The sequence below is a fragment of the Lissotriton vulgaris genome, chromosome 6 (assembly GCF_964263255.1).
Source record: "Lissotriton vulgaris chromosome 6, aLisVul1.2, whole genome shotgun sequence".
NCBI lineage: Eukaryota > Metazoa > Chordata > Amphibia > Caudata > Salamandridae > Lissotriton > Lissotriton vulgaris.
In genome coordinates this window covers 1103764020-1103790901 of record NC_141694.1, presented here as the reverse complement: position 1 = coordinate 1103790901, position 26882 = coordinate 1103764020, and the positions used below count along the sequence as shown (strand labels likewise).

Genomic DNA, 26882 nt, shown 5'->3' with positions numbered 1-26882 from the left:
AGCTATATGATTACTTACTTGTAGTATTAGGACGAAATTTCTGGCACAGAAGAATATAGATGTTGCTCCCAAAATTGGCAGTATGTGGTCACGAAGAATATTCCCTGCAACTTGTATGTCTGTTTGTGACTGGTTTATATAGGGTATGTGTAATTAGGTTAGCTTTCTGATTGGTCACATATGTTAAGACGAGTTACTATTGGTTAGTTTGAATTTTTTTAAGTAAATAAATTATGATATATCTGATTATATTGTTTATATAGAGGAAGAGAAATGATGTATTTATGTTATAAAAAAACTTTGTAATAATTATAGTATATTTATAATGAGTACAATCTATAAACAAATGTATGTTTACAATGAGTGTATATAAAAATATCGTTAGCGAGATAAAAATACATTTATTAAAAGTAAATGTTACTTAATAATACTTAAATAAATTAGTGAAGTATTTTCAAATGTGTGTATTACTAAGAGAATAGACGCATTGGTGTTATATATCAAAAAAAGAGTATTTTTAAGCTATCGATATATTTATATAGACGACAATAGTGCTATCGATATTTTAGTTATCGATATTTTTGTAGTGTGCTATATGTAGTATTGAGTGTCGATATTATGGTAGTCGGAAATAATGTTAGCGATATTTGTGTAGTCAATATTTTTGTGCATCGATATTTTTTGATCGATAATTTTGTAGTTTTCATGTTAAGTATAGGGTGTCGATATTAGTGATATCGATGTTTGAGACTCGATGTTATAGTAGGTCGATTTTTGTGAAATCGAAATTCTGTCAGTGATTCATCGCCATCACCATCCCGGATGGATACAAGATCATCAGGAGAGACCGCATCAACCAGACTGGGGGAGGCATCGCCATCGTCCACAAGAACACCATCCGCATTACGACCAACACCGACGACCCCTACACCGCCGCCGAACACCTCCACTTCCAGATTCACACCGACCCTAAGACGACCCTCAGGGGCACCCTCGTCTACAGACCCCCGGGACCACGCACACAATTCAGCGAAGACATCACGGACTTCATCAGCCCGCACGCCCTCCCCTCCGCCGACTACATCCTCCCAGGGGACCTCAACTTCCACCTGGAGAACAACAAGGACCGCAACACCGTCACCCTGCTGGACAACCTCGCCAACCTCGGACTCAAGCAACTGGTCAACACCCCCACCCACTACGCCGGCCACACGCTTGACCCCGTCTTCTCATCCAGCAAGCACATTGCCTTCAGCCACTCCACCGGACTTCACTGGACCGACCACAGCTGTGTCCACTTCTACTTCGGAAAAACCACCACCCACCACCACCCGCAACAGGCTCCCCACAGAAGCTGGAGCAAGATCACCGCCGACCTGCTCACCACCTCCCTCAGCCAGAACCCACCTGCCAGCACACCGGACCCCAACGAAGCAGCCCGCAACTTCACGCAGTGGCTGACCGCCTGCGCCGACGACTTCGCACCAATGAAGAACCCTCCCAGCAAACCCAGAAGCAAGAAGGCCCCCTGGCTCACCGACAAACTCAAGGACTCCAAGAAGACCTGCCACACCCTCGAGAAAACCTGGCTCCTCGACCGGACCACTGACAACTTGACCGCCCTCAAACACGCGACCCGCAAGCACCACCAGCTCATCCGCACCACCACAAAGAAATCACTGAAGGATCGACTGGACAACAACTCCCACGACAGCAAGGAACTCTTCAGCATCGTCAAGGAGTTCTCCAACCCCAGCACCGGCAACAACAACATCACCCCTTCACAAGATCTCTGCGGCTCCCTCGCCTCGTTCTTCCACCGCAAGATTGCCAACATCCACAACAGCTTCGGCGCACCATCCTTGCACCCAACCGCTGAACCAACGCACCCCTCCGCCACCCTCCGCACCTGGACCGCAGTGACCACCGAAGACACAGCCCGCACGATGAACACCATCCACTCCGGATCTCCGACTGCCTCTGCCCCCACCACATCTTCAACAAGGCCGACTCCACCATCGCACCCCAACTCCAAGACGTGATCAACACCTCCTTCGACACCGCCACCTTCCCGGAGAGCTGGAAGCACGCAGAGCTCAGCGCCCTACTGAAAAAACCAACAGCGGACCCCACCGACCTCAAAAACGTCCGCCCCATCTCGCTCCTCCCTTTTCCTGCCAAAGTCATCGAGAAGATCGCCAACAGACATCTTGTCGCCTTCCTCGAGACAAATGGATCCCTCGACCCCTCGCAGTCCGGTTTCAGAGCCAACCACAGCACCGAGACCGCCCTCATCGCAGCCACCGACGACATCCGAGCCCTTCTCGATAACAGGGAAACAGCGGCACTCATCCTCCTGGACCTCTCCGCCGCGTTCAACACTGTCTGCCACCGCACCCTAGCCCAACGCCTCAGCAACACCGGCATCCAAGAGAAGGCATTGAAGTGGATCATCTCGTTCCTCGCTGGAAGAACACAGAGAGTCCGCCTCCCCCTGTTTCGCTCCGAGGCCACCTAAGTCATCTGCGGCGTCCCGCAAGGATCATCACTCAGCCCCACCCTCTTCAACATCTACATGAGACCTCTCGCAGCCATCGCATGCCAACACAACCTCAACATCATCTCCTACGCCGACGACACCCAGCTGATCCTCTCCCTCACCAGAGACCCGACACCGCCAGAACCAACCTCCACGAAGGGATGAAAGACGTCGCCGAGTGAATGAAGAACAGCCGCTTGAAACTGAACTCAGACAAGACGGAAGTCCTCATCCTTGGGCATCACCCTCCGCCTGGGACGACTCCTGGTGGCCCCCAGCCCTGGGCACCGCCCCAAAGCCGACAGACCACGCACGCAACCTGAGCTTCATCCTGGACTCCTCCCTCTCGATGACCAGACAAGTCAACGCCGTCTCCTCTTCATGCTTTCACACCCTCCGCATGCTCCGCAAGATCTTCCGATGGATCCAGATCGAAACCAGGAAGACGGTCACCCAGGCCCTCGTCACCAGCCGGCTGGACTACGGAAACACCCTCTACGCCGGAACAACAGCCAAGCTACAGAAAAGACTACAACGCATCCAGAACGCCTCCGCCCGACTCATCCTGGACATCCCTCGACGCAGCCACATCTCCAGCCACCTGAGGAACCTGCACTGGCTCCCCGTCAACAAGAGGATCACGTTCAGGCTCCTCACCCACGCACACAAATCTCTCCACAACCTTGGCCCCAAGTACCTCAACGACCGCCTGACATTCCACGCGCCCACCCGCCAGCTACGGTCCGCCAGCCTCGCCCTCGCCGCCATACCACGCATCCGAAGAGCCACCGCCGGAGGCAAATCCTTCTCCTACCTGGCTGCCAAGACATCAAACTCCCTCCACTTCCACCTTCGGCTGACCCAGGGCCACCTCACCTTCAGGAGACAACTCAAGACATGGCTGTTCGAGCAATAGCGGCCCTCCTCCCCAAGCGCCTTGAGACCCTTCCGGGTGAGTAGCGCGCTATACAAGTGCATTGATTGATTGATTGATTGATCCTCCCAAGATGGCTGACGCTGATGGGCGTTCTAGGCCAATGGATAAAACGTGCACCACAGGGCAGCATATAAGGAGATCATTGCTCATAAGGGTGCCGATGGAACTGAGAGAACGCCATGTGATTTTGAAAATTGTAGGGGTGCATTGTAATCGCCCGTAGTCAGCACCCCCATATTTAGAGGAAATACTAATATGTGTTTTAGAAATATAACATTAGGTTAGGCATTAGTGCAATGTGTGAAGGGTACATTCATAGCCTTTGTCGTCTAATGTAGAGCCTTAACAGGAGTGTGATGCTTTATATAATGCAGAAATGTTATTAAACGTGTGTATTGCTAAATTAGTAAACGTGCCATATTAAGAGTTGCATGTGTAGGAGACAGAATGTGACGTGTTAACATGGAAAAGATCTTACATTTAAGAGTTGAAGTGTAATGTTGTTTTTGTAATAGAGTGCATTGCTTATAATGTAGAATCATTTAGAAATGCGTTTAAACGTGTAAAGTCTGGGACATGAAGAAAAGCCAGTAGAGGCCTAATTGTAATTTCTTTAGTTAGCATTGGTTATTCTTCTGAAATAGCTTCATGTTGGGAAGGGTGCTGTTCTCAGAGAATATTGAATTGTAACTTTGGATGTGCACAAGGTTGCTTCTCACGTATTTCAGTTGCAGGTGCAAGGCCACAGAGCTCGTTAGGTAGGAAGATCCATGGTTTAGAAGTTAGGCCTGTAAGAGTGAGGGCGAGAAGGTGCCAGAGGAATGTCCATCTGCAACATTTGGCGGGGAAAGTGCCTGAGATCCAAGAACACTTCTACGGACGCTGGATGGAAGTATGCCATGCTGGAAAAATCTGAAAACAAACACCTGCCCAGAGGGGTGTGCCTTGGGAGTACCTAAGATTTTGGGAGTTTTGTATTAGGGACAGACCCCGAGGGTGGAGAGCAGATTTTGTTAGGAGGTTGACAGAGCAGGATGTAGGCAATCTTAGACAGCGTTGAGGGATCTTAGGGCAGAGTAGGGTGTAGGAAGGAGCATCTTAGAATGAGCTCAGTAGTTTAGGCTACTTACCTATGAAACGTGAATGCACTTCTTAGGGATTCTTTACGGCTGACAACATTACTCTTGCCTGAAGGGAACTGTTAAGTAATGATGTCAACTTGGAGTTAGTGTAGGGACAGATTAACCATTCCCTTTCCTTTTTGTAAATGCAGTCCAGACTTGGATGCCTGATGTTTCTCGAATTGACTTTGCTTTTCATTCTAAGTCGTTTGAGACTCCTTCGTAGGATTATGTTTGTATTAGTGCCAGTTTATCTTCTGAACCTCTTGCTGAGGGGTTTGTATGTCCAATTATTTTTGGCTTTGTAATAAATTCTTAAACTTCAGTTCGTAGTCAGTGCGTTTTTCGATTGGATTTGATTACTGATTACAAAGCTGTTTAATTATGAATTTGGAAACCTCCCCTCTACGCTTCTTAGCAGACAAAAAGGTCCAGTCGACCTGTTCTGGGATTCTGGAGGACTGATAAGGTAAAAATCTTGATAAGAATCCCAGCTCCTTCAGTTGGTAGCAGAGTAGGATGGTTGTCTCTAGAGTGAGGGGAGATCTAGATAAGGATAAGAGTTCTAAGGCCCATAGAAATTAGGTGATGATTGCCCAGTGGATTGTATGCGGAAGACGACGTTTCATGGAAAGTGGCGGAGAGTGACGGGGCGGCAAAAGCAGCAGTTCATGGGAGAGTGAGTATGAATAGGGTTTTATGTTGTTAGATTGCGATGTTTGTGTTGAGTTGTGATGTCTTGTGGAGTTGGAATGCCTGTTGTATGAAACTGGATCAGGCTGTGGGCGCACGCAGCCCGGGAAAATCTTAGGCTCAAGGAGTAGGTTAAGTGGGTTGGGTGCACCGTACACCCAGAGTAATTGTCGACCATTGTAAAGGGGATCGTGAGGTACCATCGATCGCCCGCTGGACCGAGATAGGGGGAACGAGTGTGTGAGTGCGTGAGTAACTGACGTGGGTTGCTGAGTGTTTGTAACCTATCAGTTGAGGTGATTGTCCGGCCATTTCGTGGACAGACAGTTGCCAGTTCAGTGACAATTACGCCACTGTGGACGTACAGTCAGACTGTGGATATACAGTCAGCGAAGTGATTGCTTGGTCGTAGGTAATAATTTCAGTGTGTGAATGGGACGTATGCGTGAGTGAGTGCTGACTTGTAAAGGAGGGTAACTGCTGCGAAGCGGAGGCGAGTGACGTCAGGCGGTGACGCGCTGTGATAGGGTGGTTGGTGTGAAGCCGTGCTGGAATTGGTGGATTGTCATCAGGAAGTAGAGGAACGCTGCATAAAGTGAAAAGTTGGGTTTCATCATAAAATGTTTTAAAGTGTTGCCAGAAATGTTAAAAAGAGAAAAGAAATTAGAGCCCGGTGGGGAGAAGAGGCTCCACCCGAGGCTATTACAGCTCATTATATGGCTACGAATGTAGGGTTGCATACTATATTGTGGCTTGAAAATTGGGCTAAGATTACTGATGGAAATGAAGAATTGACCTTTCCCAGATATGTTATGTTATGGAACTTTTAGATTGGAAGTGTTATATCCGTTGACATCGATTATGGCCTCTTTGTGTCCTTTGCCTAGACTAACACAGTTTGAAGCACTGAATGCGTGGATTAGGGCCGCACACGAGAGAAACAGGGACAGGAGGCAGGAAAGAGAAAAACGGTCAGTCAGACCATTCCAGGATGCGATGTGGGATGCATTGGCGAAGAGAGGGAGAGTACAGACTATTGTGGGGGACAGGTTGTATCCGCTGTTGGTAAAAACAGGGGACGGCAAGACCAAGGATGCTGAAGAAGATGACAGTGACACAGATGATAGCTTGATAGAAAGGATGTTATCAGAGAGAACACCTCCATACAATCCAGAATCAGAAGGGGAGAAGTCAGGCCAAATAGAAGGAGTTGGAGAACAACAAGTTCCACATAGGATGGAATTAGGGGGAACGCTCTCAACAGGGGAGGTGCAGAATGTAGGAAAAAAAATAAGAAATATGTGTAGGAGGGTCTAGGGGATAGTATTTATAGACCAACTAAACTCCACACCCCTAATCACAAACATAGATAACTACGGGGAGAAAGTCTGTCTAAGAAGTGACAAAAAAACCTCAAATGCTCAAAATAAACTTCTCACCAGGTCAACATAGCTTGCCCAAACACTGGCATGAGAAAAGTCTCCATCAGCCCACCCATTTGGCGGAACGTCGTCATCTGAAAGACTACGATAGGAGGGTCAGATGTAGCCAATGTTGCTCTAAGGCTAACATGAATGCAAACTTGACCTCATACTCTCAGAAGTTCTCAGCCACAGTTTTTGTTCAAAATATGAGACCACTGATGGAGTGCAGTGCAGGTGATAACTGTGTGTGAGATAAAAATGACTAAAAGGACAAAAAAATATTTATTAAGTATTGTCCTGATGCCATAAATAAAAACCGCCTGATAGTATTGAAAAAAATTAACTATCTCCTGGCAAAGAGTGAGGTCGACATGTTTCAGCCGTGCGGCCAAATTGCCCGGCTTTCTTCAGGACCTTGCTGATGTTAATTGCTACTGCAGGAAAAATAATGATAAGTGAAGTACACTCCCACACTGCTTCCGGATTTCTAAGAGGTACCGACGGAAAGCGCGGGCCTCAACCACTGAGCAGTTGCCGGGTGAGGGGAGGCTTACTCCCACTGAAAGCTGGGAATGAAGAGATAGATCTCATTCACGTATACATTGGATTTATACCTGGTAGGGTGGTAATACACCACTGACCTGTTTACTTCTTTATGAAAATTGGATGTATAATATACTTCACTTATCATTATTTTTCCTGCAGTCTTGGGGCCAAGAGAGAAATGCCACCAGCGAGGGGCCAAGAGAGAAATGAGACCGTGGGAGTGCAGAGAACAGAACGGGTTTTAGAGAAACACCCGAAGTGAATGGGTGCCGAGAACAGGACAGTGCTTACAGGAAATTGAGCGGTGTATTTAGTAGAGGTACCCTGTCAGCAGCAGTGACAGCGAAAAGGCTGGATGTAATGAGACTCAAAGCAGAAGTGGATGAGATAGTTGAACAAATTTACCCCTAGAGAGAGTGGAACTCTATGAGCCAGATGAGTTGCTGTTTGTAGCGAGCTCGACACATGAGAAACTGACTGAATTGGCAAATAAATATGATGTGGACCTGTCCAGGACAAAAATGTTGCAGAGGAATCATAGGTTGCAATACACTGATCAAGATCTAGAAGAGAAGAGGGTAATTGGCTTAAAGACCCACATTAAAGAGCTGATTATAGGAATACGAGCCTGGAGGAGACTCGACAAATGGGAAGAACGGTGATCAAAGAAAAAGAGTGTCAGAAGGAGTGTGGTAGAGACATCCAATCCAGGAGGGAGAATAGCAAGAGTTGGGGCATACCCTTTACGGGAAGTGGCTTATGAAGGATACATGCATGTGCCTTAGAGTCGAGGAGATTTGGCAGCATTCACAAACGATTTTCCAAAGTTGAGGGAAAATCCAATTGAGTGGTACAAGCAGGTTGAGAGGTTGGTTAAGATCTCTTCGATTTGAACACCTTATTCGACATTGTGGTTCCTGGAGGTTTGTGTGTTGCACGTAAGGTTACGATTGAGTGGCCCGCTGCTGAATCAGACAGAGACGTTGTCACAAACGGGCCATCGCCTTTGGTCATGAAAAAATATGAACAGGCGATCATCTGGCTAAAATCTAAGGTATCCCCACAGGATGTTGACTGGGTGAAGGTAGATCAGACGGGTTGGGAACCAAAGGAGACAGTACATGAATATTACGAAAGACTGTTGCAAGTCTTTAAGCAGTACAGTGGGTTGGATGTAATGGATCCTAAGGTCATGGGACAGTTTGTTTAAAAGTTTGTTTTGGGATTGAGGCCTGATATCTGCCTTATGATCCAGCAGCATTTGATTTGTTGGCAGGACGAGCTGCTGATGTTGGTCCAAATGCAGGCGCCGGAAAAAAGTCAGGTGCAGTCTGGAGGAGGTACGCTGGGAAGGAAGCAGAATGGTCAGAAAAAGACGAAGGGAAATATAGAAGATTCCAAGCCAAGAGTAGACTCAGTGTCATCAGATTGGACACTGGAGACGCAAGTGTCCCTTGCATCCTGCATCCTGCAAATCAGGTTGAGCAGGAGGAAGAGGTAGAACAGGTACAGGTGCCTCAAGTGACAACAGCTGTGTCAAAGTCTAAAACGGCCGAAGGGGGGACTTCAGCTCTGCGAGTACAGGTTCCCCAGCCACCGCGGATCCCATCAGGGACTCGGACGTACCAGCAGATGCCTCTTTTTGATGAGAGTGATGATTGTTATTTAGACCGGTTGGCATGACGGTGCCTGAGGGGGGAGGAAGACTGAACTCTTGGGGCCGTCTTGGAGGTAGACCAGAGGGGACCATTTGGTCACCCCACCACCTTTCTGGTTGATACTGGTGCTACCCATTCTACTGTAAGATCGGCAGTAGTCCCCAACCTACCCCTCTCGGGACAGACAATCCAAGTTGTAGGTGTTGCAAATAGGAAGATGACAAATCCCTTGACAGAACTGATTCCTGTGAATATCGTTTTGTGACAGACATCAGTTTGTGGTGTGCGACTTGAGTCCTATGTGTTTACTAGGGAGGGATCTCCTGTGTAGGCTTAATTGTACCATCTATTGTACCCCCAAATGATAAAACTGCAAATGAATGATGATGATGCTACCGTTAAGGTCGCCAATCAGCATGTTTGTATAGAGATGTATCCTGTTTTGACAATGGAAGAGCTTCCACTTGACTTGAGAGATTCAGTCTCGCAGGAAGTGTGGGACTTTACTGGAGAAGACTTAGGATTGATCAAGGGAGTTGAACCAGTTAAGATTCAGGTTAAGCAGAATACTGAATTCCCAAGAACGCCTCAATACAATTTGACTCCAGAAACAACTGCAGGGATAAAGCCTGTGATTGAGTCCATGATTAAGCAAGGAATTCTGAAGGAAGTAATGGGCAGTCCATGTAACTCGCCTATTATGGGATTGCAGAAACCGAGTGGGGAGTTCAGGATTGTACAGGACCTGCGCCGGATCAACAATATAGTTGTTCCCTGTAGTCCAGTGGTACCAAATCCATCTGTGATACTATTTCAGATTCCGTGTCAAGCTGAGTCGTTTACCGTGATTGATCAGTGTCAGGGTTTCTTCTCGATCCCTCTGCATAAGGAGAGACAATTTCTCTTTGCTCTTAAGTTGGAAAATCGTGTCTTAACATGGTGTTGTATCCCTCAGGGGTACACAGAGAGTCCATTGATCTTTAATCAGATCTTGAAGAAGAATCTTGAGAGTCTTGTACTGCTGCAGAACTCTGTTCTCGTACAGTACACCGATGACCTCCTTATCGCGTCAGAGACTGAGGAAGCATGCAGGATTGATACCATTGCCTTACTGAATCATTTGGCAGAGAATGGGCACAAGGTATCGCCAAACACATTATAGAACAGTTTGAATGAGGTGCAGTACTTGGGTCACTGAATAGAAAAAGGCAAGATAGAGGCGATCATGGGTATGATGGTGCCTTCTACTCAGAGAGAGGTTAGGATGTTACAAAGGATGGTTGGCTACTGTCGCCAGTGGATTGCCAACTTCTCCTTGAAGGCAAAGCCTTTGCAGAGACTGACGCACAAGGATGTGAGTGATCCGGTACCATCGGACAACAAATGTATGAAGGCTTTCCTTGAGTTGCAAGAGGATCTCTGTTGTGCTCCTGCACTGGGAATGCTTGACTACAATAAGTCTTTTTCACTATTCTGCTGTGAACGAGAAGGTTGTGCTTTAACAGTACTAGTACAAGATCATGGAGGTGTCCGTAGACCAGTTGCCTATTTCTCAGCTACTTTAGATCCAGTAGCTTCAGCGTTGCCTGGATGTCTCAAATCCGTTGCTGTAACAGGTGTCAGCATTGAAAGGTGTGAAAGCATTGTGATAGGTCACCCTTTGACTGTACATGTTCCACATTCTGTTGAATTGTTGATGACAAGTACCAAGCCGCAGCACCTGATGAACAATATGCTCACACACTATGAGCAGGTCATACTTGCTGCGGAGAATGTGACCCTTAATAGGTGTTCTGTTTTGAATCCTGCTACCTTGATGGTGTTGCCATAAACGGCCATAAACGCTTGATGAAGATTGTGCGGACCACGATTGTCTTGATGTGACTGAACTTTGCACCAAACCGAGACCTGACATTATCGATGAACCATTGGTTGACCTTGATGAAATTTTCTTCGTTGATGGTTCATGTTTAAGAGACAGTGTTGGTCAATTGAGAGCAGCATATGCTGTATGTACCATTACCGGAGTAGTTGAAGCTGAGTGCCTGGAAGGAGTATACTCCGCTCAGGTAGCTGAGATTATTGCTTTGACTTGTGCTTGTCTAGCAGCAGATCAGATTCGGATTACCATTTATACTGACAGCCAGTATGGGTTTGGTGTGGTTCATATCTTCGGACAGTTATTGTCAGAGAGGTTACATGACAACGTCAGGATCACCCATCCGCAATGGGGAGTTTGTGAGGTTGCTTCTAGAGGCCTTACAACGTCCCAAGGACATCGCTGTTATAAAGGGACAGATTTTGTGTCACTTGGAAACCGCTATGCGGATGAAGTTGTACGATTCTGTGACGAACAAGGTTATATCTTCACTGAGAACCAGGTTGTAGGGGGCAAGGAGAGAACCAATTTTTAACATGATGCTGGCCATGGCAGATACTTGGGATGAGCTCAAGTGTTTGCAAGAACAGGTGTCAGACCACGAGAAGAATGTGTGGATCAATTCAGGCTGCGTGAAAGGGGATGTGGACATTTGGGTCTCTGGTGATGGAAGAGCAGTGTTGCCAGATGAGTTGTTGAGTCCGATGGCAAGACAGATTCATGGTGCAGTGCCTTTAGGAAGAGATGCGATAGAGCGAGTGTTCTGAGAAACATGGTACAATCCATGGTTTTCGTGCCGTGGCAGAAGCTGTGTGCCAGAGATGTATTACGTGCCGACAAAAGAATGTCGGAAAGAGGACTGCAGCAACCATGATTCACATTGGGAGGTCAGGGGGGCCTTTCAACAGAATGCAATTGGATTTCATTGAGATGCCTAGGTGCAACCACTTGAGGTACATTTTGGTAGTGGTGTTTGTATTATCAAGGTGGGTGGAGACATATCCGACCCGTAGGTGCGATACACTCACAGTAGCTAAGCTGTTATGCGGGAGCTTGTCCCTCGATTTGGGATTCTGACCTCTTTGGAATCGGACAGAGGAACGCATTTTCATAGCGAAATCATGAAGATGCTTTGCACAGCACTGAATATTGATCAGAGTCTCCATTGTAGTTATCGTCCAGAGGCTTCTGGAATAGTGGAGCAGATAAATGGGACTCTGAAAGCTCGAATGGCAAAAGTGTGTTCATCTACGTCTCTAAAGTGGCCAGATGCTTTGCCTTTCGTGTTCATGAGTGTGCGCATTACCCCAGACAGGAGAACAGGTCTTTCCCCTCATGAAGTGCTGATGGGAAGGGTTATGAGGATGCCAGCGGTGCCAGCAGCGGCCCAGATTATTATCACAGATGATCTGATCCTCGATTATTGTAAGAGACTCGCTGATGTCGTCTGTTCTGTGTCTCATCAGGTGAAGGCTGCTGTGGTCCCGGCATCCAGTGATCTCTGTCATGACCTGAGTCCAGGGGACTGGGTGTTGGTTCGGAAGCACGTGCGAAAGAGCTGCTTGGATGTCCGGTGGAGAGGCCCTTACCAAGTCATCCTTGTCACGAACACTGCTGCAAAGTGTGGGGGTCTGCCGAACTGGATACATGCTTTCCTTACTCGTCGAGTTTCAGCACCCTTGGAAGAAACAGCTCCTCTCCCGAATGAAAATTCAGCAGATGTAGCAGGGCCACAGGAGGAGACAAGCCAAGCTGTGAGGGTGTCTGATGCAGCTGGTTGCTGACTAGACCAAGCTGAGGAGAATCACAACGGCAGTGACTCCGAAACTGATTCAGAAAGGGGAAGTTGCTGTGAAAGTGGTCCGGAGTCAAACTCAGCTGGAGAAAGTTGTGAGCAGGGTGAGCAAGCAGAAGGGTGCAAGAGCCAGCAGAGCAGAGGAACAGTGGCCGGAGAGACAAAGGCGACTGAACTTGAGACTGGTTTCTGAAAGAGACCTTGCTCCTGTGTCTGAGGAATCTGAATCGGACGATGGCGAAGAAGGGCAAGCTCATGGAGGTCTAAGGAGATTAAGACAAACGAGGATGCCTTGTCGGAGGTACGCAATTCCTGAGTGGACTTACCTTGTGACTGATGCCAGGAGTACTACGATCGGGGAGGGTGAGGGCAGTGACAGTGATCAGTACCAGCCCTAACGTCAAATTGGATGTGCTCTTGTTGGTGCCAGGACTTGAAATTGAGGGTGTACTGACCAATCACAGACCCAAATCCACCGATACTGAGAAGAATTTGCCATCTGATCTTGAGTAGACTGCTCTTTCCTACGTTTGATCATGAAATACCATCTCATGAATCTATTATTTGTCTTGAACTTTTGGAATATGTGCTAAAGGCAGTTGGAACAAATCTTATTATGGATGAATGAGATTTTTTGTAAATAAATTAAGTTTGACAACCTAGGTCCGAGTGGAAGAAGAAGAAATTTAGGGGCTTCCCATGGCGGACGGAGAAGGGTCAGGGTTGTCTTTGAAAACTGTAAATAAGGAACTGAAATTCAAAGGGGACTTCCAGTCTTCTAAGGTGTGATTCGAGTTGCTTCAAGTAACTGAAGTTGGAGAAAGGAGACTGTGAAATTTGTTGCCGAACAAGAAAAGCTATAAATTTGTCCTGAGACCATGGAGGATGGGAACCCGAATCATAGAGCCAGGTGCATTGTAGGCACACTCATAGGAGGAGTGATACTCTTCATTGTTCTGGTAGTTGTAGTTTCATATTTAGTACCACATGAGCAGGCAGTGGAGGTAGAGGGAACAACTACACCTACTACTCCTAGTGAAAAAGAGGTCAAAATAGGAGCCAAAAGAGCTTTGCTGCTAGAGAAGAGTCGTAGGTTACATGCAGATCTGTCTAGAGGAAATTTCAATCTTAATGCATATGCAAAGTTGTTGTATGAGTATATTGAGGCCATGGATGCAAAAGATTGTTATGTGTGTATGCAATTACCTGCCTCTGTAGATGAGGGTATTAGATACCATCACCTTCCATTGACTTATGGAATTTCATGTCGTTTGCTGCTTAGTATTTTTTATGGACGTAATCATTTTGAGTATTTCTACTCGAAAGATTATGTTGTACTTCATGAAGTACCTGCTTACAAGCATTTGACCAAGTATGATTATTACAAATCAGAAGACAGACTCTGGACGTATTTCATTCCGACTCAAGAGTTGGATACGTCTTATGCTCATCTCCATAATCTGACATGTTTACTGTCAGATACAGAGAAGAAATTCATAGAACAAGTGGAAGATAGGTACCGGAAACAAGAGCAGTTGTGAGATTCAGGACAGGGTAAAGTAGATTGGACTGACGAAGAAAAGCTGCACAAGTCAAAGGGAAGTTATGGTCCGATAGCTCTAGATGAAGTGCAGAAAGGGAAGTTGTGCATTCATAGACCACAGACATAGTATGAGAATTTGTATGTAGGTCATACCACGTGTGAGCTTGCTTTCACTTTGGAGTATTATTCAAAGAACTTCTTGCAAAGTGTGGTGCAGGTTATTCCGACTGTGTATTTTGTTTGCGGGAGGAATGCATATGTGTGACTGCCTGAGAAATGCTATTAAGCCTGTTATCTAGCAATCATTTTTCCCAAGATTTACCATACAGAAGATTTGAGCTTTTAGAGGGAGGAAAACATGTGAGAGTGAAGCGAAGTGAAAGTGCAGGAGCCATAGTTGGAGACATTTTTGGAGCAATGATACCAACTTTTGGAGTGATCCTGAATGATGTGAAAATCAGAAGGTTGGCGACCGTTGTGGATGAATTGTCAACGAATACAGCTAAATCGTTGGTGTTGGTTGAAGGTGAGATGTTATCGATAAGGACTATGGTTTTGCAAAATCGTTTTGCTTTAGACGTCCTTCTAGCAAAAGAGGGAGGAGTCTGTAAACTTTTGAAGGTCCAAGAATGTTGTTCTTATATACAAGGCAACAGCAAAGATCTGGAGAAATATATAAGCAACATTACTGCGATTCATAGCGAAATTGAACATCTGACTGAGGAAACTGTGTGGGAAAAGGTTGGCAAAGGGTTTGGCAAAGTAGGGAGTTGGACTGGAAACCTTGGAAAGGGTTTTCTTGGTTTTATGTTGAAACCCCTTATTAAAGTTGTGGCATGTGTCTATTGGATTGTGGGGTTTGATTAGAGCCTACAAATAGTACAAATCAGGCAGATTAGAGAGATCACTGAGAGTGCAAGAAAGACGAATGGAGAGACTGCAGGACAGTCAATATCGGAATCTTAAGAACATGGAGTTGCTCAAGAGAGGGAAAGAGGCAATAAGCTCTGTTTAACTCGGTTCTTTCCTTGAGGGTGGTGTATTGTGTGATGACACAGGTCATCAAAGGGTGGAACTGAGAGAGTGCCATGTTATTTTGAAAATTGTAGGGGTGCATTGTAATCACCCGTAGTCAGCACCCTAATATTTAGAGAAAATACTTATATGTTTTTCAGAAATGTAAGATTAGGTTAGGAATTAGTGCAATGTGTGAATGGTACATTCATAGTGTTTGTCGTCTAATGTAGAGCCTTAACAGGAGTGCGATGCTTTATATAATGAAGAAATGTTATTAAACATGTGTATTGCTAAATTAGTAAACGTGCCATATTAAGAGTTGCATGTGCAGGAGACAGAATGTGACTCTTTAACATAGAAAAGAGCTTACATTTTAGAGTTGAAGAGTAATGTTGTTTTTGTAATAGAATAGAGTGCATTGCTTATAAGGTAGAATCATTTAGAAATGCGTTTAAACGTGTAAAGGCCTGGGACATGAAGAAAAGCCAGTAGAGGCCTAATTGTAATATCTTTAGTTAACATTGGTTATTCTTCTGAAATAGCTTCATGTTGGGAAGGGTGCTGTTCTCAGAGAATATTGAATTGTAACTGGATGTGCACAAGGTTGCTTCTCACGTATTTCAGTTGCAGGTGCAAGGCCACGTAGCTCGTTAGGTAGAAAGATCCATTGTTTAGAAGTTAGGTCGGTAGGAGTGTGGACGAGAAGGTGCCAGAGGAATGTCCATCTGCAACATTTGGTGGGGAAGGTGCCTGGGATCCAAGGACACGTCCACGGACGCAGGATGGAAGGAGGCCATGCTGGAAAAAATCTGTTCTGGGATTCTGGAGGACTGATAAGGTAAAAATCTTGATAAGAATCCTAGCTCCTTCAGAAGTTAGCATACAGAGCACCAGGAGAAGAAGAAAAAAGTGGTATTATTAAGTGTAAGAGGGAGATACATGTTCTCGAAACAATGTCCATAGAAAAAACACTTGAGTGAAGTAAAGAACAGAGCTTTGAAAAAGAGTATAAGGACATCACACAGAGGCACATCACAAAGGAGCTGGTAATAAATGAGATTGTTAAATACAAGCGATGTACAAATAGAGGGGTACCGCAAATGATGCAACCAATAGGCATACTATACATATTTTGCCACTATAAAAAAGTGGCTACTTGTGTGAATATATGAACACCACACATCACAAAGAGACTAACACTAACAATAAGTGAGATTGCTCTTAAATGAATGGAGTTATATTAGGCGTGATGTAACAATGTATAAATAGAGAGGTTCCACAAACAATGTAACCAATGGCATGAACCTCCACTATCAATAAGTTTCTTGAATAATAATGCACATAGTGTTGGCTGGTTGTAGCCAATCAGGTGGCTGGAGGCAGAGTGCTTTTCTGGCGACAGCCTGTTAGTGAGTTAGACCTAACCTAAATCTTTTGGGAGATTAGTGCAATGTGGTGCTTTGGCGAGATGCCTTCTGTTCAACAAGATGCCAATTTGTAGCCACAGAGATGACAAGGACAGTTGCAGCTGAGCAAAAGTAAATAAGTGCTTTAGTACCTTTAAGATTCCATATCCGGCCATTCCTATGCACCATAGAAATATAGGGTGAGTAGTAGTCAAGCATGCTATTCCACTACCAGCATTGAGCAAAATTAGTCCAGCTTAGAGTTAGATTGCTGGGAGGCTGAAAAAACATGACGTGTCTTTAATGTGTCCACATAGGAATATTTGCAACAAAGACAATAAGATAAATAGCAAGTAGTCAAGCGTACTGATGTGAACATGGACTTCAGATTCTGCCTTGGGAATTGATTCTGCCCTCATGTATTCTATGTCCCTTTGTCCGCATCCCAGTCATTACATTTGAGGTGGATCCACCTCAGAAAGGAACACCCTCTGAGTGCTATACCGAATAAATGTTATTTTGACAGCGATAACCTCACCTGTGGAAAATATGGGCCTCATTTACAAGGAATTAACGCAGTGTGGTGTCCAAGCCATTTGGCTGTGCTGTGCTGTGCTGTGCTGTGCTGTGCTGTGCTGTGCTGTGCTGTGCTGTGCTGAGTTAATTCCAAAGCACATGGACGGGTCGGGTCATATCTACAACAATATCATGGATCCCTTTGCTCCCCCCTGTTGGCGCACAATTTTCTGTCTTGCGCAGACGCAAGCACCCTTGCACCCTGCGTTGAGGCGAATGATTGTTTTTATGTGCAGGAAGGTGTACCTTCCTGGACATAAACAATCTGAAGTCGCATTTTGGAACTTCTATGTGCAGTGGCGTAGTTAGCCCTATGGCCGCATGTGGCGGTCCCTGCGTTTGCCATTCCGGGGCTGACACATTGAAGAGCGGGAGGTGCTGCGATATTCAGCGGCATTTGCAGCTCCGCGACAGCCACAATATAGAAAGGGGTGTGATTGCTGTCTACGACATGGCAGGTAAGAGCAGGAGAAGGTTACCGCCCCCAAAACTTGTGCTGCCCGGGGTGGCTCGCCCTCCTTTGCTACACCACTGTCTATGTGCGCTGCTTAATGCATCATACATAGAAGTTGAAAAACGTAATTTTTTTTAAAGGATTGTTTATGTGCAGGAAGGGACACCTTCCTGCACATAACGATCACAAGAGGTGATTTCCTCGTTCTATGTGCGATGCAGAATTCAGCAAGCATAGAAAGAGGGGAAAATAGGGAGAAATTAAAACATTTCTCCTTGTTGCGCCTCCCTATACCTCTCCTGGGGAGGCGTAGCATTAAGAAGCATTACGAGGTTTACGATTTCTCGTAAATCTGGGAATGTATCAGGTTCCATGGGTGTTGCGTGGGAATACCCACAGCAACACCCATGGAGCGCTCCTTTCATGCAAAGGACTGCGTGTAAAGGGGCTGTATTTACAAGGACAGGAATAGCCAAGCAGGCTGGCTTTTCGTGTCCTTGTAAATATGGGGCAGCAAATTATGCCACCAGGGCTTCACAAAAAGTGACGATCCAGCGGCGCAAGTGGCTTGTGAATAAGACCCTATGAATTTACCATGGAATTTTGCACATTTACAGATATAAAGAAAGGGAGATAATGAATCGCAGTTGCATAGAGACTTATGGCGAACTCTAAGTGTCATTGCCCTGGCAGGAGTACATCATGGCAGGCCTACAACAAATCCATTCCATGTATTCTTTCCTGGTGCTACATTTTGTATGATTCACACATCCTGTCCACACTATACTGATGAAGTAGCCTTTCCCTAGAAGATTTTCAAGCTGGGTAGAGGGATCTTCAATCGATACTCAGAATAATCTGTTGTCAGGGCATTCAAATCGTTGCTGAGTGACCTACGGTTCTATTTGTTTGTTTGACCCATTTCCTACCTTTTTTAGAGCACGAATGCCAAATAGATTCACTTTTTGGCCAGCTCCTAACACCACCCCCTGCATGCAAACAGATCTTAATATATTTCTTTTGAATTAAGGTCTAGTTGTTTCTGCTTAGTTGCTAAAATACTTTACCCTGTTATGTAAGTATTTAGGAGTGCAGCCCATTATGCATACTGTCTGCATTAGTGTCTAAGTCGTTTAAATTTGGGGAGGGGGGAATAGATGATGAACACAAGAAGGGGGAAGAGGGTCCTAGGGGATGTTTAACGACCAGACAATGCTACTACATAACAGTTACACCAACAAAAAGTAGCAATGGGTCAATCAAAAGAAAACCACAAAACTAGGTATCTGTGTGAAAAAAGATGGAATCAACTCAACTTATCAACAGGACCAATGAAATCACACCTAGGGTATTCATTCTTTATGAAGAAATTCCCATCAGTCATCGACCGAGAACGCCCTACATCATCTGGGATCCTTCACTCCATGAAGGCAAGACTGTATACCCACAGCGGGTTGGGGGGAAGAGAGCCTTTTGTTTCATTATTTCATAAGCTGGACTGCTGTAAAAAGAGAACGAAAACCAGAACCAGTGAAATTTGTCCTTTGTATGAATGGAAACCACAAAATGGGTTTGTGTTCAAGATGACTACTTGTTTGGTTAACTGTATGGAGGCAGCCATTAATCATCTCTCTATCGTCTCCACAATATCTGAGAAATGCCACCAGTATGGGCAGTTAATCCTGTGTAGGCTCAGTATTGCTTATGGCCCTACCAACAGCATAATTTTAAAGTACTGATTTGTAGTAAATGATATGGCAACTCAGTGTGGCGTGGATGACATTTGCACGGCTCATGGCAAACAGATTGTATACTGGGTTTTGGGTCAACCTCCTTTTGCCATTGGCTACCTACATTCAAAAACCATCCTTGGCATGACTATTTTCAATCACAATTGCATCAGCCCACATAAGGCCTCACCTTCTATCTTTTGGCGGTATGTTTGACTCAATTGGATTACAGAAGGGACTATTTTACATACAAAAAGTACTCTCTGCTGTCACAAATTTAGTTTCTCAACCATGCATTGTATATACAAAACAATCTGTATCCCTTCTTTCTTTCTCGATCTCCTTTCAATTTCCCCTGCATAATATCTCTTCCTTGCTCCATCCCACCCTCCTTCATCCCTTATGTGTCCCCCGTTAACATTTTTCCAGTGTGCAATTTTGAGGGACAAGCTATTTGTGCAAATTAATATTTTTGATGATGCATATGGCCGTAAACAATGAATTAATTGTTTTATGCTTGAAACAATCTGAATATTTAATTTAGAATTGTGATGAATCATGTAGTATAGTTATGCCACATTTTTGTGCCAGACACCACTATTTTTAAAATGGATGTGACTTTTGGTGTTCTGCTCATTCTGATCCTGGTCATTAACACCGCCCCCCCCCCCCCCCACCCAATCAGTTACCCACTGCAAGCCTTCTTTCCCTACAGTTCCCGCAGAACATGGAGAGCAATGAAGCAAATGGACTGTAGTGTTAGAAAGTATGTATGGTGAATGAAACTTTCAAATCGTGGACCTAATGTATCATTTTGAAGCATTTCCACTGTTGGTTCTGATGCAGGCATGCAGAAGAACAAAAGTCTATGAGCTATTGTCATAGAAATATTTCATATTGTGTTGCACCTCTCCAAAGTGCAATCACTGAGGAAGCAAGTGGAAGATTTCTCTTATCTGAAGAAATGGGTTAGTGTTAAGAGAATTTTGAATATATGAAAATGTGTTTGATTTGCCAATGTGACTTAACCATAATTGTGTCATGCTAAGTTTGCAGTTTTAATTATTAATAAGCACAAATTTAGTATAAAAAGTAAAAACCTCTGGTTTTGAGGGATCAAGGCGACTTTCCATTTTCCTCCTGAAACTCTGCTCGATTATTTTGAGATTTTCATTACTTAGGATGCTGTCAGTCCGTCAGTACTCCCTATGAGTTTGACATTCAGAGGGATTTTTATAGCTGACTATGGCTTCTGTTACGACTTGTGATTCTGTATCTGAGCCTTCATGGCAAAACATACACATTTCTCTGGAATGCTCATTTTGACAATTCCGTGTTTAACCTTCTAAACTTAATTTTGATATAGAAATCAGTTCTTGAGTGGTTCCAGTTTCTAATTAGGATTTAATTTTACTCTGCTAAATTTGTGCTATTAAATGTGGGAGGGAGAGAGGGTACTCGCATTTTCGGGTTCAATCAATATTCGAGATCAGGAGATCATTAGAGATAGGCTCCCACACACCTACTACTCTGAGAGCGATTCTGATCTGGGTCGGAAATCACTCCGACCGAGCCGGATCTGGGGTGTTTTCCAACCGATCCGGACTCCTGCAGTCCGACCGAGCGAGTACGATGCAGCCGTATGCTGTCAGACTCGTTTCGGTCGGACTCCCATTGAGGTCAATGGGAGCCGGTCGTACAACGCGTACATGGGCTCCCATTGACTGAACAGGTACGTTCCGGACAAGTGCGCCCCCTACAGTGGGTACGCGTCAGTGCTATCTGCACCGTACATGCCTGTGTTGAGGAGACCCATGGGTCTCCCCCTGTGTCCGAGCCGTAAGGCTGCGGGTAACAGGGGGTCCGATGCCGACCCCCAAAGTCCAGCTTCGGGAGCTATTGCGAGCCGGAAGCTCCGACTCGATCCGGCTGTCCGAATCGAGCATCGTATTGGCTCGGTCATAATTCGCCTCCATTGCGCGCCACGGTTAGCTTACGGCTGAGACGTATGGAGCGGTTCGGAACCCGGAAACGATTCGGACGGAGATTTTGTGCATGTTCGCATCGTACTTTGACGTCCGGACCCGTGTACGAACCGGACGGAAATTCAGCCTCCGAATCCGACCCGCTAATCCCGAACCCGATTCGGAGCCCTTCCGACCGAGATCGGAATTGGCCCCTTAGTGTTTAGGAGAGACGGAATAGCCACTGGCAGCTGTTGTTGGTCTATTCAGCAGTTTGAATTTGCAGCATTAATTTTCTGAATCAGTAGAGTAAAAAACATGGACACTTGCAATAAAGTAATTGCTCCCTGTTAGGACCATTTGCAAAATCTTCAACCACACACCCGCTGTTGAACTTATGATGGGCAAACAAAAGACATATGTTAAGAGACTAATGTTTCTACAGCTGAGCCTTTTAACTCTCTCCTTTTGCTTGTGCTGTAACCAGGGGAGTAACTAAAGCCCCTGCAGGACAGGACCACCCCACCCATTCAGGGCCCACCATTCAGGCCAAGGTCAATGCCTATGAATATTTGTGAGATATGTAAGACTCTAGGACCCCCATCTCATTCTGCTGGGGCTACATCATTTTGCGTTATGCCACTGACTGTAACCACTGTTGCACCAATGACAGAGAAAGCCAGAGACAGGCCTTCAGAGTTTTTTTATAGAATGCCCATCCACGAATCACAGGTGGATGCTTTATACCATACATGCAACAACACCTTCGCTCTACCAAGAATGTCATTAAGGGGTCACCAGGGGTTGCTGATGCAGCCCCTCGCTTGCACCGTGCGAACTCTGGCACTGGCTTTGTGACCTATAGCTTCAGAGGTGGCAGAATCAGTGGCAAGAGCACAGAGGCAGTCACAAATTCCATATTTTCAGCACGTTTTAGTTTATACTAATTGTCAATATTATTCTGTTATTCACTATTAGTGTAATAAAACATAGAGCACACTTAGCTAGACTGGGACCTCTGAGCCAATGTGTTGTAAGTAAAAATATTTATAAATGTATGTTGTGTGCGTGCTGGCAGTGAGAGTATGTTGATGTGAGATAAGGTCAAAAAAGGAGGGGTTTGGCCCAAAGGATTAGAGGGTAGGTAGGGCCAGTTATACTACATAAGAAAAAAATTACCTATGCCTCTAGTGACTTCACAACACTTATTCATATGAAGTAAGATGAAAGCAAACTAATACGTTTACCTTAGCAGTAATTTCTGCCTTTTATTTCATTTTTTTTTTTAATTAATATCTTTGATCACAAAAAGAACACATAGTCAACTAAACGAAATACCAAATTAGTACTTACACAGTGAAAATGAACAAGGTGAAAATGTGTTATGACATACAATTACAAATAAACTAATAATAATCAAACATCAATACAAACAAATGAAATGTCATAAAAAACAATCAATATATACACAATTCGAAATACAAAGTTGTCATACAAAAACGGTACATTAGACAACTAGTACCCTTATATTTAGGATAAATCAAATCCTCTGAAATATCAGGGCCACAAGGGGATGTATTTGCAATATTTAACCAAGGAGTTGAGTTCCTTTGTCTGCCGACGCGTTTCGAGTACCGGTTAAATCAATTGCCGCACTCTCATCAGGGCTGGATTAGTCTTTCTCACGAACAGACTGTTTGAGACAAAAAGGGGGAGAGGAGTTTGAGTTTTTATTAAAAAAAGGCGCTTTCCAAAACCCTAATTCTTTCTCTAACTGAACAAGTTAGTGGTCACATACCTGCATTATGCCGGTTTGATGTGACCATCAGCAATATGTAACAAGGTAGTGGTTGCCAATCTGCAATAAAATACATTATGAATGATTTAGCTCATGGGGCGTAATTCTTTTGTCTGATAGCTATGTTCCCCCCAAACATAGCTATCAGACAAAAGACCACTAACTTGTTCAGATAGAGAAAGAATTAGGGTTTTGGGAAGCGCCTTTTTTAATAAAAACTCAAACCCCTCTCCCATTTTTTGTCACAAACAGTCTGTTCGTGAGAAAGACTAATCCAGCCCTGATGAGAGTGCAGCAATTGATTTAACCGGCACTCGAAACGCGTCGGCAGACAAAGGAACTCAACTCCTTGGTTAAATATTGCAAATACACCCTCTTGTGCCCCTGATATTTCAGAGGAATTGATTTATCCTAAATATAAGGGTGCTAGTTGTCTAATTTACCATTTTTGTATGAAAAATGTGTATTTCGAATTGTGTATATATTGATTGTTTTTTTGACATTTCATTTGTTTGTATTGTTGTTTGATTATTATGAGTTTATTTGTAATTGTATGCCAAAACACATTTTCAAGTTGTTCATTTTCACTGTGTAAGTACTAATGTGGTATTTCGTTTAGTTGACTATGTGTTCTTTTTGTGATCAAAGATATTAATTTTAAAAAAATAATGAAATAAAAGGCAGAAATTACTGCTAAGGTAAACGTATTAGTTTGCGTTCATCTTACTTCATATGAATAAGTGTTGTGAAGTCACTAGAGGCATAGGTAATTTTTTTCTTATGATGTGTGATAAGAGTATGTGTATGTTTCAGTTCATTGTTTCTCTCCCTGTGCGCTGGCTCTCTTTTGGCAGCCACGCGCCAATGCACACACCCTGGCGCCATAGTGCAAGGGTGTGTGCGTTCTCTGAAGCATAGGTTTTGTACTGGAAAGGGTACATTCCAATACATAAACTATGCTTTAATGTTGTTCTCACTTTATATGTGTGCTGTACAATGTAGAACTATGGCAATGTTGGAAAAATGAGAAGAAATGAAAAATCTCTCTTCGATATGCCTATCTTGAACAGTCAAAATATTCTGGAGCAAATTCCTCTCTACCAATGTTTGTAGAGAGGGATTTGCGTCAAAACCCATAGGTGGCTGCACGGGAACTGGCATGCACCATCCATGGCATGCCACTTAACGAAAAATAACTCAAAGCAAAGCTTAGTGCAATTTTACCGTACTTTGGGGTATTATCCAAAGCAAATCAGAATTTGCTTTGGATAGTAAATCCCACCCTAACACTTCGCACCAAGTTTGTAACACAATAGTGACAAAAGCATGGTGCCAAGCCTTAGTCAACCAGGGCCTGAGTGTCAGTAAGTATGAGCAAGTATGGTTGTGATTAAGAGGTAATGCAAGTGAGTGAGACTAAATAAGAATGCGGGTAAGCAGATGTAAGGGTGTGTGTGTGTGATGAAGTAATGTGACATGTCTTTCTTGAAATAAATCCTGGTCAGGGGTCATATGATGTCACTTCCTGTGATATTAAGGTCAAAGGGTACTTGATTTCCACTACCCCAGGCATTTTGGTCAATCAACGCCCATGCGCTCTACCAAAACAAAGTACTCATTTACTGAATATTATCAGCAACTTCTGACTTATTTCAGTGCAAGCCCTTCTTAGCATCCAGGACCACAAGTGCAAAAATGTTAATGGACTTTTTGTCAAATAGCAGAGAGGTTTATGTTTGTGTTTCAGGTTTCAAGTTCAAGTTTCAAATTTGAAGCTTGAAACTTGGGGGCATATTATCAAGACAGGCGATAAAGTTATCGCCGCTTTAGCGGCAGAAAACTGCTGCTGAAACAGCGATAATGGGCTTGATAATATGCTCTATGGAATTCCAAGTGAAGCCCATGTTAGATGTGAAGGATATCTAACCTGAGTTTCAATTGGAATACCATAGAGCATATTATCACGCCCAGTATCACCATTTTAGCGGCAGTTTTCTGCTGCTAAAAAGGCGATAATTTTATCGCTTGTCTTGATAATATGCCCCTTGAAAAGATATTTGTGTGGCAGTGTGCTAAAGTTATTTTTATTAATTAATAAAGCAGACCATCTAAAAGAGAGATTTTTTAGCTACATGCCATTTAAAATAATTGATTTCCACTCATTTTAAGTTCATTCGTATTATTTGTACTTGCATAAATTATGACTTAATTGAAGAGTTTTGTAGTGGAAACGTATGTGCTTATTTCATAATACATTCTGTGTTACTTAACACCGTCTTTGAAGACATAAAAATATGCTATTTAGTTTTATCATCTTATCTTTCAGGGGCATAGAAAGTGCCATTGGTGTCTAAACATAGACCACTTTGCTCTCCATAAAGGGCTTTCTGGAGAAAATACTTTTTGAGCTTCGCTAGAGCATCCCAATAGAAACATCAAACCTATTAGCTTTGAAAATGCTTGTTATGTTTGTTAATATTTTAAGTATTCAACAATAAACTGAAACTAAACCATTTGTATTCTGCTCTGCCCTGTATTGCTAAAATGTCAGGAATGTCAAGATAGTGTTTCTATTTTCTTTTTAGAAATGTTGTCAGTTCTTAATCTGGAAAGATATTCAAATAAATAAATAAAGGTGCCCAAGGTTTTTCTCAAGGGCACACCAAACGCGGGGTTGACGAATGCCATCCTCCCTGGCCTTCCGCCCACCTCGTGCCTCTTTCTTTCCCCACCCTACTCTTCCTGTCTCTTTATATCACTCTGGCGGGTTCTATTTTATCCCCTTTCATCCTATGTTACGTTTTTTCCTTTTTTTCTGCCTCCTTCGTTTTCACTTTTCTGCCACTCTGTCGCGTCAATGTCTGATGATGAAAAACAAGTCCTGGTGCCCAAAAATAAGAGCTGTTAATGTGCCTAAAGGATTTTTTTCTTTTTTTTTTTAAGATACGTGTATAATAATCTCTGCATTTCATTTCAGGTATGGAAGGAAGACAAGAGAAGCCTAAAGTGGACTGAGAGGTCGACGAACCGGATAACCATATTTCACCCTGAATTACTCTGCCAGGCAACTAGCACAGTGCAAACAAAGGATAAGAAGTCCTGTGAAACACAACAGTGTGTGTGTGGACGTAGTGGCATCAGTGGAAGGATATTTGCATTTTTATACTGGGCGTGACTTTCACAAATGACTTAGCCTACGCTTTCTTAGCATGGTGTTTACTGCCCCCTAGTGTATGCTGACTACATCACCCTTTGAAAGCCAAACAGTTCTTAGTTTTTTTTGTTACATTTTTTTTATTCCACATCACCACTCTCTCTGTCTTATTTCATTGAAACTGTCGTCATCATCATTTGCTGGAAGCATCACTTATGCGATTCCATGTTAACTTAATAAAGTGGACAAAACAATGCCAGTTTTCATATTGTGGACCATTCTTTTTAAAATGTTGCTTAATTGTACAAAGTTATATGTTATTAAAACTAGGGGTGGAGTTTCTTGTCACAAGGTCTACAAAATGCTGGAAACATGAATTTATTCAAGGAGTAAATATTTCCTTATCATATCTTGCTGCTTTAAATCCTAATTTCTGGTCACTGTATATATGCATTAGAATGCTATGAAAACATAACTTTAAACCCATCTAAACCAAGGCAAAGAATACAAATGAAGGTAATTTTTTAGGTCTTAGCCCCTGTCTCTTGAAGGGATATGTTGTTTTCAATATGTGGGCTTCAGCCCGCCCATTGGCTTACCATTTTCTCACTCTATCGTTACTCTGAAATCCTTGATCCTCATTTGTCC

General features: G+C 44.0%; 1 protein-coding gene across 1 annotated transcript in view; it reads left to right on the top strand.

Moving 5' to 3' along the window:
* AIG1 (androgen induced 1) overlaps positions 1–26492 on the top strand; it is a 1923620-nt gene extending 1897128 nt beyond the window's left edge. Inside the window, exon 6 of the mRNA XM_086925350.1 lies at positions 26058–26492. Within this exon, the coding sequence (XP_086781476.1) occupies positions 26058–26095 (38 nt within the window). The 3' untranslated portion in view covers positions 26096–26492. The remainder of the gene's footprint in view (positions 1–26057) is intronic.
* Positions 26493–26882: the final 390 nt, after the last annotated feature.